Source organism: Mytilus californianus, unplaced genomic scaffold, assembly GCF_021869535.1.
Source record: "Mytilus californianus isolate M0D057914Y unplaced genomic scaffold, xbMytCali1.0.p SCAF_17, whole genome shotgun sequence".
In the NCBI taxonomy this organism is placed as follows: Eukaryota; Metazoa; Mollusca; class Bivalvia; order Mytilida; family Mytilidae; genus Mytilus; species Mytilus californianus.
Genome location: NW_026262659.1, coordinates 10,705,155 through 10,719,257, shown reverse-complemented (window position 1 = coordinate 10,719,257; position 14,103 = coordinate 10,705,155). Strand labels below are relative to the sequence as shown.

Below are 14,103 nucleotides of genomic sequence, written 5' to 3'. Positions count from 1 at the left end.
TACCCTACTAATCCATTCATTATATTTGGACTCAAGAACGGTCGCTACATTAACCTCCGATAGAGGGTACAGAATCATGGAGTAAGTGATTTCTTTGATTTAAAAAAAAATAATGACATTTAAGTTAGTCAAACTTTCAAACCTAAAAAAAAGTTGGTTGATGTGGTTCTGTTGTATTTTCCAGTATTTCTGGTGGTTCCTATCATTCTTTTATCCTTATAATGTAATACTAATAATGTATTACTCTCTTTTTTTTTAAATTGACGACATAACACATAAGGTTAATTATTTTATTGATTAACAGAAAAAATAATTACACTACAAAGTGTGTTGTATAAGATTGAGAAAATTGCATTAAATGTACAATAAAAAACCTTCATGGATATTTCAAGACATTTAAGGTTAAAAAAAATCTATAACCTCAAGGTTTTTGTTCATTTGAAAATTTAATTGAATTTAGTTAATGTTAAATGCATTCAACAATCAAAAGCATAAATTAATAACAAGGATACATTGATATTTTTTTTCTCTCATAAACATCCATAAAACAACAATTTGCATATAAAAAGGAAACACATGACCCAGTTACAAGACTAGTACAGGCAAATATTACCTTTTAAATGAAAAGTATGAAAAATAAGGTAGTCAAAAAGCATGAAAAATCAGGTAGTCAAAAAGCATGATACAATATAAAACCTGATTTTTCCATAAGGTAGTATTGATATATGATTGTCATAAAAGATTATCTGTAATAAATTGGACGGAAGCAAACAATAAATTAACATAATATACCATAGATGTTTTTATGCCATCAACTTCAGAGAATGAGAAGTTTGTGAATGAAGTAAGACATCGGTATTGAATTATGTACTGTACATGATTGACCAGCTTAATTACAAAGAAATATGTGTAGTTTGGTGTTAAGGCCTCCAATTCAGACAAAATAAAATCCCTTGGACTAATAGCAACTGAATATAGAACTTGGTATACTAATATTATAAATTTTTATATGGCTACTATATAGATTAGACAAAAATAAAGATATAACTATTAATATCAAAGTAGTATTACCCTCTAATATAGCAAATACAAGTAAAATAATTAGAACTATTCTCTTCTTTTTCTATGTTACTTTCTTTATCTTTGAAACCAGATCCCAGCTTCACATATGTTTCAGTTGTGCTATACTATTTAACTATAGGATATATGTTCTCTGTTTATAAATTCTACATGTTCAAAATAGAATGGTTTTGGATTACTTCAGCTACTATATTAAGAATAATAAGGTTTTACATGTACAGTGTATTTTTCTATTATTATATCAAATAATATTAAGTGATACTAATCTAACATTTTTTATGTTTTGTTCTGTTTAATGGAACATTGTAAAACTGTCATAGAATTGAAGGTTAGATCGATCACTTTACATTCATGGAGATCATTTCAGGAGAATGACAGTTGTTTTCCATTTGATTCATAAGCTAATGTTAAATGATGTCCTGGATTTTTTTCAGAATACACTAAAATTTTGTACAATTATAATTTCATTCAATTTTTTCAGTATCTCTCTATTAAACTGAAGCTTTCATTTATAAATTAAATCATTAATCTACAATTTTAGTTTGCAAATCAAAAATAAGATTTTTGTCAGTTCAATTAACATTGAGATAATAAGTCAACTGTAGACACAAAACATTAAACAAATATACATAAAAACAGAATCAGATCACATCTTCAATGGACGTTGCTTCTCTCTTCGAAGAATGAAAAAGTAGTTGCATATAGAAAACACACCTGAACAATTCTGTATTGGACTGCACCCATACTATGTTATAATGTACCAAAATGATACATTTCTAGTGGGAGTGGAGATATGAATTAACTAATTCAGCTTCAGTCCCTAACAAAGGACATATAGTATAGATATTGTCGTGTTTAGGGAAAATATTTTTTTGTTTTTTTATTATACTCACATTTATTTCTGTTATTTCTGATTCAATGTAATTGTGTCTATTCTATGTCATTTATTGCTGTTGACAACTTTTTATATTGTCTGGTAGTTAAGATGCAATATGAAATTATTCTTCCTCTGTCCAACTAGACATTTGTTTTTTTTTAGGATTACACTGGATAGCTATCCATATCATAGCTCATTAGAATTTTTACTCCTTTTTTACTTTTAAATCCAATGTCAAAATCTATAAGTTATATCCTGTGTTTTTGGTGTTGTTGGATTTCATTCTCTTTGAATAATGCCCCACCATATCTTTTACATATATACATTGTCAAGATACAATTAAAAAAAAAATTAATACCCTATGAATTAATACTATATTCAAAGACATGCCAAAAAAATGTATGTCACTGACAGTTTGTCATATATTTTGTAAAACATTTGTTTGTGATTTGAGATAATAAAATTTCAAGTCTGATGTTTAACCATTAAAATTGAGAATGGAAATGGGGAATGTGTCAAAGAGACAACAACCCGACCAAAGAGCAGAAAATAGCCCAAGGCCACCAATGGGTCTTCAACACAGCGAGAAAATCCCACACCAGGGGGGCGGGCCTCAGCTGGCCCCTAAACAAAAATGTGTACTAGTTCAGTGAAAATGGACGTCACACTAAACTTCAAAACATATAAATGAACTAAAATCTTTTGTATCATGTGGTTTATCATTATGACTGAAAAACACAGCAATATACTGCAGTTTCATTTAGATTTTCACAAAAAAAAATCTTACTTCCCTCCTAAAACACAATATACCTACAGTAGAAAATAATGTAAAAAATAACAAAATATGTTATAAATTGTAAAAATATAGCAAAAAACATGAAATGGACGGATACAAATATCACATGCATTGTTGGAGTCATACTTTAACAGAATACAAATATCAAACATAACACATAGAATTAATAAAAAGAATGAGCAAATAGAGTTCATAGTATTTGAGACAGAACTGTCAGGTATTTCAAGATGCATATAAAACATATGAGGTCAATGGGCATACTATGATAATGTTCATATAACAGTAGTCATCATGTTGTTACGAGAAACTCTCATTATATTTACCTTTTATTTTAGAGAAGAACAGGACAAGAATGGATTATTTAACTTTGTTCCATAAATTATAAATAGAAACATTTTACACATGTATTAACAACTTCCTCAATTATTTGGCATCTAACTTAAACTACCTTTTCCCTGAGATGCAAAGTAATTCAAAAAACAAGTCCCAAGAAAATTGATACTATTATTTCAAGGATGAAGTTCTGGCAGGAGTCATTTTTCTAGGGATGCCAACACATTGACTTTCAAGATAATGCACAAATCTTCACTTTCCATTTGTTTTGTTAAAAAAAAAAATGTAATCACAATTTTTTTCTACGAAAAATATATAAGAAAAAGCATGTACTTATAATCATAGAACAAAAAGAAAAGTTCAAAATATACCTTCTCCTGAATGTGTTAAAATACTAGTCAATTTGAGATAAAAAAAAAAAAGTTTCATATTTAGACATATTTAAGACTTTTTAGTTTTGAGGTTATAGTTATGCTGTTATTTTTTTGTTTCAATAAGACTCTTACCAATTTTATCAAAACATTCCAAAAACAATGTTATTCTGTGACCATATAAAAAGGTTTTTATTTATTAAACAGATGTATCTTTATTAGATTGAAAGATATGTGATTTTATTTCAGGATTTTGTGTATTTAGTAATATCCATGGGACCCCATGACCTATCACATGTTTAAAACTCTTATATAATGTACATAAATGTTAATTCAAATGTAAAAAATCCTATAAAAATATTACAACAACTTAATCAACAATAACAATTCAAAAAAGAAATAAACAAATTATAAATATAATAACATAGAGAAGGTAGTACGATATGGCTACTTTTTTGGTCCCTGAAAGTCATATCAATGTATTATTCATTTCTTTTAACATTCATCTTCAGCATTCAAACTTTACAGAAAAACTGCAAAAACAACCAGAGTTCATACAGTTATGTCAATGTAACTGAGAGAACTTTTGAACACTATCGTTACATGTTAACAATAACATTCGAGACATCATAACTGAGATTTAGTATATAAAAGTGTCTTTTATCATACCCTTCCCCTTTAATTTACCTACATTTCTTCAATTAAAACATTGTAAAGAGGGTTAAATTAATAATGTCACCAACTGTGCAAAAATCTTCAATTAAGACACATCAGTAAAAATTTCTTCTCTATAAAAAAATTGCCATTCAATTTAAATGAAAAGTATGATTACTTTTTATTTCCTGCTAATTGTTCTGTGTAACAGACAGAATAAAACTACCGTAGATAATAACTACAAGATTGACTAGTCTAGTGTAAGCTATGGTAAAGGTAATCACTGAATACTACAAGCTTGACTGTTCTTGTGTCTTTGTGACTTCCTCCAAGAGAGTGTTGAAGTACCACTTTTACTACTGGTTGCAGTACTACTAGTACTTGAGACAGGACGTGAGGTGGATGGACTAGGTATATTAATTGATGTATCTGCAAATTAAAGAGTAAAAAAACTTATCATGTATTAAAAAGAGTTTTAGAACATTGTAGAAACATTAAATACTGTAACATTTTTTCCCTGTGTTTTGACTTTCTAGTGGACTTAATTTTTTGTGTAATTTTTCTACTTGCAATAGTAGTATAAATGAATGAATCACTTTACTTAGTTCGTAAACAGTACAGCACATATTTAAGCCTGAGAGCAACACACTTTATCCCTGTTGACAATAACTCTAAGAGAAAACATTTGTCACAGTGACTAATCAGTTGCTGAACTACCTAGGTCTTTGGTGAAGTTTGTTTATTTGTGTGCAGCAATTGTAGACTGTTGTTTGTCTTTTTTCTTTTGTACATGAAGTTGTCTGTCTTTTATATTTTTTCTTTTGTACATGGAGTTGTCTGTCTTTTATCTTTTTTCTTTTGTACATGGAGTTGTCTGTTGTTTTTCTTTTTTCTTTTGTACATGGAGTTTTCTGTATTTTTTCTTTTGTACATGGAGTTGTCTGTCTTTTTTCTTTTGTACATGGAGTTGTCTGTCTTTTATCTTTTTTCTTTTGTACGTGGAGTTGTCTGTCTTTTATCTTTTTTCTTTTGTACATGGAGTTGATTGTCGTTTATCTTTTTTCTATCGTACATGGAGTTGTCTGTCTTTTATCTTTTGTATATGGAGTTGTCTGTCTTTTATCTTTTTTCTTTTGTACATGGAGTTGTCTGTCTTTTATCTTTTTTCTTTCGTACATGGAGTTGTCTATCTTTTATTTTTTGTACATGGAGTTGTCTGTCTTTTTTTCTTTTGTACATGGAGTTGTCTATCTTTTATCTTTTTTCTTTCGTACATGGAGTTGTCTGTCTTTTTTCTTTCGTACATGGAGTTGTCTGTCTTTTTTCTTTTGTACATGGAGTTGTCTGTCGTTTATCTTTTTACTTTTGTACATGGAGTTGTCTGTCTTTTATCTTTTTTCTTTCGTACATGGAGTTGATTGTCGTTTATCTTTTTTCTATTGTACATGGAGTTGTCTGTTGTTTATCTTTTTTCTTTCGTACATGGAGTTGTCTGTCGTTTATCTTTTTTCTTTTGTACATGGAGTTGTCTGTCTTTTATCTTTTTTCTTTTGTACATGGAGTTGTCTGTTGTTTATCTTTTTTCTTTTGTACATGGAGTTTTCTGTATTTTTTCTTTTGTACATGGAGTTGTCTGTCTTTTTTCTTTTGTACATGGAGTTGTCTGTCTTTTATCTTTTTTCTTTTGTACGTGGAGTTGTCTGTCTTTTATCTTTTTTCTTTTGTACATGGAGTTGATTGTCGTTTATCTTTTTTCTATCGTACATGGAGTTGTCTGTCTTTTATCTTTTGTATATGGAGTTGTCTGTCTTTTATTTTTTTTTTCTTTTGTACATGGAGTTGTCTGTCTTTTATCTTTTTTCTTTCGTACATGGAGTTGTCCATCTTTTATCTTTTGTACATGGAGTTGTCTGTCTTTTTTCTTTTGTACATGGAGTTGTCTATCTTTTATCTTTTTTCTTTCGTACATGGAGTTGTCTGTCTTTTTTCTTTCGTACATGGAGTTGTCTGTCTTTTTTCTTTTGTACATGGAGTTGTCTGTCGTTTATCTTTTTACTTTTGTACATGGAGTTGTCTGTCTTTTATCTTTTTTCTTTTGTACATGGAGTTGTCTGTCGTTTATCTTTTTTCTTTTGTACATGGAGTTGTCTTTCTTTAACTACTGGTTTTTGATTCCCCGTTGACATCTTCTCCCTCTTTTCATTGTATTATACAGGCAACCTGTGGTGGGTTATATCACTGGTATTGATTCATAACAGGTTTCTTTGAAATGAACCCAAAACATAACCTTAAGTTGACCTTAAGTTGACCCATCATGGAATAGTGATTATGTATTTCTTAAAATTTTGGTTATTTGGAGAATTTCGCTTTGGTTACAGTTTGATAATAGTTTCTGTTAATTTTTTAAAAACTTTTTTTATTATCTGGATGATTTATGTTGCCTGAAGATGTGTTCTGGTTATTTGTGTCATTGAGATGTGGTGTCATAGATGAATATCCCAACATCTCCTTTTCTTCATATAAACATTGACCCAAAAGTTGCTGAACAGGTGTGTATTCAACACAAAACTCAAGTCGTGAAATATAGTAAAACAGATAAATCAAAACTCAAAACATAATTAAAGTTATTATAGAGTGAAATGTAAGTCATACTGATCCAAATGATGCTGACTATGTATCAATACTGCAGGGATAAAATATCATTGATATTGTCCTATTGGTATATTTGCATCAAACGGAAACCCAGAACTTACCTAAAGTTATTCAACCATAAAATGTAGGCCACCATGACAGAAGTGTTGTACAAGGTTGATGTAGTGATGAACTAACATTAATACAATTCAATAGCATTATATGACAGGTAAACATCAAAATAATTTAAGGATGGTCTTCTAAAAGAGTAATGCATTTCAGTGATTAAATTTATGCAAAATGTTGCATGTTTGTTTTTAGCACTATCATTCCACATTTTACTCCAGACCACATATTTGACACTTAGAACAGTAAACACTTGCTCAAAAATCCAGGAAGAGTTTTTATTTTTTGGGTTTAAATGAGAATTTTTTTTTATTTAAAGAGGAATTCATAAATAGGGATTCAGAGCCTCTATGAGCTGGTGGTATTTGGAACTATTGACAGTATAGTCACTTAATTAGGAGTATATATGTGTATCACATTTCAAGACTTTTGACACAGAAAAGACCAAATAAACTTTAAACAAGAATGTGTCCATAGTACACGGATGCCCCACTCGCACTATCATTTTCTATGTTCAGTGGTCTGTGAAATTGGGATCAAAACTCTAATTTGGCATTAAAATTAGAAAGATCATATCATAGGGAACATGTGTACTAAGTTTCAAGTTGATTGGACTTCAACTTCATCAATCAAAGCCTTAAAGGCTGTAAAAGCAATTGCTGCCATGTTAATGTTTTTGGGACTTTTTCATACACATATATATAAGAATTAAACCTGACAGGAGTGTTGTCTAGTGAGAAGTAAGAAGGTTTTAACTTTATATCAATAAAAGACTTTAGCAGAAAGTCATTTTTGATATGTTTTATATTTCACAAGGAGACAACACGTTTACCAGGCTAGAGTTGGGGTCAGATTTACATGTGCTGAAACATATAACTCAAAAAGAAATTATCCCCTGGTAGTGTTTGTAACTGGGCAATAATTTCCTTTATTGATTTAATTTTAACAATTACCATAATTAATTTAAATTTAACCATTCAATTAAAACATTTCAACTTTCCAGACGCAAATGTTGAAAAACGGGAAAGAAATAAAATATCTTACAAGACATAAACATGTAAAAAATAAATATATATTTCAGCTTACTAAAAATATTTTCATAATGTTACTTTGTCTTCATTTCTTAAAACTAAGTGCCAAACATTATTGCTCAGTTGATATGTGTCATCCTCATGCGGTACGAGATGACTATAATTCTCATGCAATCCCGAAAAGGGGGGTCATCACAGACAAACATGACATTAAATCGTCATTATACGAACAAGAACAAACAGCTCTTCGTTGCTTTGATATTTATCAATTTTCAGGAAACAATGCGAAAAATGATCTTCAATATTTCGAAAACATGTGAAATAAAATTGCAAACACGGTGGACCGTCGAGTGTCAACACACGTAGTAGACTCGTCCACTGGAAAGACGAGGATAATGGTTTCATCATTTGTCATACATACCCAGTTTTGATTATGATATCCAAAAGGACGTACTTTTTTTCAATCTATGAAACTAGAAAATTCCAAATTGTAAATATCTCTTCATCTGGACTTGGCATCTATCACGTTTTGACGGGTCTATTTCATTAGTAAGGTGATCGATAAATCTTACGGAGTAAATATGACAAAAAAGGAAAACAAACTTATTGTTATGTGTTTTTAACAAGCGTTTCGTTCTGCTAAATTATTTGCGCAAACAAATCAACAAAATAGGTCAGTTAAGTTTGTCTATTTTTAGATTACAGGTAATCCTTTGACACTACGTATAACCTGTGTAGTGATTTTGATTTTACGATAAATTTATGAATGAACGATAATTTTATGAATGAACGATAATTTTATGAATGAACAAGAGCACCTGGCCTCTTTCTTAGAGAAACACCAATTAAACATATAAAACTGTATTTAATAAGAGATAATTCAGTAAAATTTTCAATACTAAATCAACAACTGAAATGATTCGATATTTTGTTGAAACATCGTACGAAAGGAGAACGGAATCGCAAGTATAAAAATGCATTTTTTTCACTCAGACTTCTATGTTTTTATATAGTCAAACGGTTGTCCCCCTAAATACAAAAATACATCTACAAGAACATATGCTGAAACCTCTTAAATCCACTAACGTTTTTCAAAAGTTTCAAGCTATGTATTGCATTAGAAAACATACATAGGTGTTTAAGAATGACAGACCAGGAGCCTGTTTAACAAAATACTATGGCTTGATCTGGGCGGAGTCTCTGATTTGCGTCACAAAGATGGCCATACGCGATGGCATAAAAGCAATTGCTTTAAAAACTACCTTGACCAAAAACTTTAACCAAAACTTTAACCTGAAGCGGGACAGACAGACGGATGAACGAACGAACGAACGGACGCACAGACCGAAAAACATAATGCCCATAAATGGGGCATAGAAATCTTCCTTAACTTTTTTTTACACCAGGAGAACCATTTTCCCTTCAAATTTCATTTCCTTCCTTTCTGACCCACACATATATATCTGAAGTCAACACTATATGCACACTTAGATATGGCCCATAAGTTACAACAAAGTCCTGATCAAATGCTGTTTAAGCTTTCTTACATAGTAATAAGTACACTACCAAGTACATTTTTCTCATTTAATGGGTTAGTACCAACACAAACTTAATATATATTAACAAAGCAGTGAATATAAACAAGTTTTCCAGAAAACTCTCAAATTGAGCATTTCCTCAAATCAATGGGTTTTCTTTAAACTCTTAAAATCTAGTGATTTGATTGGTTTGATTTCGTGGAAATCCTTTAAATCCAGTGATTTTATTGGTTTGATTTAGAGGAAATCCTACCAATGAGAATTTTTTTTCGGAAAAATTCCAAACACATACAAAGATTACTGTAGAGAGCAGATATTACTGCTTTGTTTTCTTGTCTTAGCATTGGCAAGTCCACCAACTATTGTGCTCACAGTCTTCAATGACATTTTCTTTTTACCATCCTCAGTATTTGATGTGGATGGTGAGTTTGGTTTACTGGGAATGCTTGTGGACATTTCTGAGGTACACAAAATAATAATTAAAACAGTCTGTAGGAATAACCCTCCACGGATTGGAAAGGTTTAACAAATTTACTCTAGCTTGTATTGAAACTTTATACAAGTTTTATGTCTTCAGTTAATTTTGATTTTTTTTTTTTTTTTTCTAGGAAAGATTTATAGAAATTTTTTTTGCCATTGCAAAAACCTCATGGATCTTATTTTGCCTCAGGTTAAAATTTTAACTGTTTGTAGATAAAAACATCTTAACTTTGAATTTTAACTGTTTTTCATGTCTTTAATTACCATGATTTGACATCATACAATATCCATATATATACATATCATCTATAACCATGACCAGTTATGATGTGAAAAAAATTGGGTGACGTATAAATCAACACTGATTTGTTAATTTACCCCACCCTCAACTTCATTTTCAAACTGTATACATATTGAGGAAATAAAAGAAGAGTGTGTCTGAGGACTTGAATGCCTTGCTCAAGCTTTGCTAATTTTCAAGTTATAAAGGGGCATAACTCTAGAACGGTAGTTGACTCACTGTCTAAACTCAAACTCTGTCCTTGAGTTTTGGTCTTAGCATTGTGTATGAGTTTCATAAAATTTGGATGAGGAAAACTTAAGTTAGAGTGTGGAAACTAAAACATTTGCAATTTTCCAAGTTAAAATGGGGCATAACTCTAGAACGGTAAGTGACTTACTGCCCAATTTTGATCTCTGTCTGTAAGTTTTAGTTCTAAGCATTGTGAATGAGGTTTTTTTTTGAAAATTTAGATGAGGTAAACATGAGTTAAAGTGTGAAAACATAAATGGGATGGACGGACAGAAGGATTGAAAGACGGACGGACGGATGGTGAAGGGTAACACTTTATGCCCTCCTTACCTAAAAACATAGTTGTCAACAATACAATACTGAATAATAAGACACAAACCTGCAATTTTCACAGTTTTGTCTGATTTCTTTTTACGTGGAGTCCGTTCCTCACTGATTTTTGTATTATTTTCTTCCACTTTTTTCTCAACATTAACTTTTCCAACATCTGACTTTTCTTTCTTCAGCCCTGAAGTCTTCCTAACAAATGACTTTTCCTTCTGGACAGATGGGCCATCCTTTCCACCTTGTTTCTCCAAGAACAAGAACCTGTAAGCTACTGATAAATCTTTCAGTAGTTTGTCCTCCTCAAATATCAGTACCCGAGAGGTGCCATGTATACTTGCTGTACCAATCTGCAGCTGAGTTATACCAGCCTTGTTTTGGTGGTCAGGACATAGCCATGAAATTTTACCACTCTGTAAGTAGCACCTGAAAATATAAACCAAAACCCCTGTTTATCACACATTAAGGAAATTTTACCATTCTGTAAGTAGCACCTAAAAATATAAACCAAAATCCCTGTTTATCTGATATAAAGGAAATTTTACCACTCTTAAATTAGCACCCGGAAATATAAACCAAAACCCTTGTAAATCAGATATAAAGGAAATTTTACCATTCTGTAAGTAGCTTCTGAAATATAAACCAAAACCCTACTTTATATGATTTATTTAAAGGTCTTTTATTCTCCCAAAAGCTGTAGCTAAAAGCTAAAAGGGAGCAAATTTGAACGTGTTTTCCAAATGATGCGCCTTTATGTATTTCCCTATTCAAATCATTGTCCATCCTGTTGTTTGGTTGAGTGTGCAGGCTTTTTTATTGCTTGTTTAACTTCTAAAGCATTTAGGCTAGGTTTAACTGTACCACACCAAGTAAGGCTATTTGGATGACCAGCTATAAAAATATACTGTAAATTCAGAAATTATTGCGATGTTTTTATTATTGCGAAAATGTGACAGGGTTATAAATGCAATAATTTAAACTCACATTTTGGAATTTTTTATATGAATTAAACAATATTTTTCTCAATATCACAAAAATTTAAATCGCATTTTAGTCTAAAATGACACAATCGCAATAATAAATGCACGCAATAATTTCTGAATTTACAGTAGTTGTTTGTCTTTGCTTGTACTTTTATTTATATTCGGGGGAAGTCAGGTATTGTAATTGATGTGGACTGCTTATTGTTCAATATCTTGTTCTCAAAGCAATCCACTGCTTTAATTCATATTTACCTATTAAGTGGACTGATGAACTGGTCCCTGTCCTCACTTTCTGATACCAGTTTATGTATCACTTTGTATGCATCACTTAAGTTTTTGGTATCAATACCTTCCTAAATTAAACAGAAATAATTATATGATCAGTGACAATGACCACAGTGCAGGTAACATGATCTTAAAAACTTGTACATTTGAACCAGAGATTATATTATGAATGCAAATGCATATCAGGATGTAGATACTAGTGGAATAACTTTAGTACACTTCTATAGGTAATTATTGGAAGAGTTATTAAATGAGTTATTTATCATAGAATGTCATATATGCACTTGACAAGAGCATTAAACATATGATATGATTCATGTTTATGAGGTTTTCATCATATCTCAAATTTGCACAGCCAAAATTATGAAACCTGAAAAGCACAAAAGACCTTTAACACAATATATTCTTGAACAGGGAATTTACATGCAAAAATCATCCTTTTATCATGTTTATACTGTAACACTGACTTCTTACATTTCAATTGAGATGTCTTTTGTTTAATTTTTGTTGTTGGTTAACTATACCCCATACCTTCTTTTATTCATATCACATCCTTAACATATAATATTTATCTCCTACATTACAAATGGCCTATTCAGAATGGATAAATAAGACGAAAAAGGTTCTGTATAAAACATCTCTTTCCATTCTATATAACTTACTGTTTTACCTGAATCTCAGGACAGTTCACTATGCCAAATGTTTGATAAATAAGGGGAAGTAATTCATACCTTTCTGATATAGTTTAAGAAGTTTTCTCCCTTTTTATTTGACAGGCAGTTCAAGTTTATAGCACTCTGTTTTAATACAGCATATATCCTAGCCAGAAAGGGTGCAGCATCTTTCAAAGCCTTGTAAATTTCTTCTGATGTTCTATTGATTAAAGACAGAGGTTCTCCAACTACATGCCATCCCTACAGAAGATAACATTACAGTTAATGTAAGTAATATGTAAATGTCAAAAGGATAAATACTCAGGACATATCAATTTTGTGGAAATATCCAAAACAAATATTTCAATCCCAATGTCTCTTTTCAATAGCATTAACAGTACAAATTTTTCTGCACCAGATGCACATTTTAGCAATTAATGTCTCTTCAGTGATGCTTGAGCCGAAATATATGAAAATCCAAAACTAATAAAAACATTGAAGAGCTGTTCAAACTAAAAAGAACCTAAAGTATAGCCAAATCCAAAGAACCTAAAGTATAGCCAAATCCAGACATGGAATCAGAGCTTTCAATTAGAGAGATATATCCATAATATGAAATTATTTCAAAAAAAATATACACCAAAAAATAAGATGTTCAAAGAAGAGAAGTTACAATAAACATACACAGGTAAAATAGCTACGGACGTATTACGTCCGTAAAAAATCCGTAATACGTCCGTATTATACGGAAAACCTACGGACGAATAGTACCACGGACGTAAAACGTCCGTTGCTTCCCATCCATAATACGTCCGTATCAAACCGTAAAACATCCGTTAAACGTCCGTAATACGGATTTATAATGCTACGTCCGTAATACGGATGTTTAGTACCACGTCCGTAATACGGATTTTTTGTACCACGGACGTATAACGTCTATTAATATTATGCATATTATTATATAGAGATATTTTGAAAAAAAATACCTGTATGGTTTGATTTTTATGTAACAGTTATATTGCTGAAACTTTTGATGGAACTGTCAATGACAAAATGCTATACTTTATTTTAAGGTGATGATACTTTTTATCTGCATTCCCTAATATAGTGTTCTATCTAAAATTTGTTTCTGATGCAATACATACAAGGTTTTTGGCATAGAACTTTCTGTCATACAGTGACTTGTTGTTTAACAAGTTGAATATTGATGATAACTTTGATTTAAAATCTTTTTAAACATTCTACATGAATATTCAAGAGTAAATCAACATTAATCATAAGTATTTCAGTGCTTGTCTTTGGTTCATATTTTGCTTTCATATATTAACATGTTAAAATAAGGCTCTTAGTTTTCTATTTGTCATATCCAAACCTTTTCATAGCACACTATATAGTTGTTTTTTTTTCAT

The 14,103-nt window shown here is 30.7% G+C and overlaps 1 protein-coding gene across 2 annotated transcripts in view; it reads right to left on the bottom strand.

The window, feature by feature from the left end:
- Nucleotides 1–276: 276 nt before the first annotated feature.
- LOC127726365 (uncharacterized) overlaps nucleotides 277–14,103 on the bottom strand; it is a 111,393-nt gene continuing 97,566 nt past the window's right edge. The window contains exons 33-37 of one of the 2 annotated variants that reach the window (XM_052233724.1): nucleotides 12,773–12,955; nucleotides 12,009–12,109; nucleotides 10,829–11,199; nucleotides 9,730–9,895; nucleotides 4,392–4,540 (exon numbers count right to left, since the gene is read on the bottom strand). In XM_052233724.1, the coding sequence (XP_052089684.1) occupies nucleotides 9,735–9,895; nucleotides 10,829–11,199; nucleotides 12,009–12,109; nucleotides 12,773–12,955 (816 nt within the window). In that variant the 3' untranslated portion in view covers nucleotides 4,392–4,540; nucleotides 9,730–9,734. Of the gene's footprint in view, nucleotides 4,541–9,729; nucleotides 9,896–10,828; nucleotides 11,200–12,008; nucleotides 12,110–12,772; nucleotides 12,956–14,103 lie in introns of both variants that reach the window. The other variant, XM_052233725.1, reaches the window with a different exon arrangement.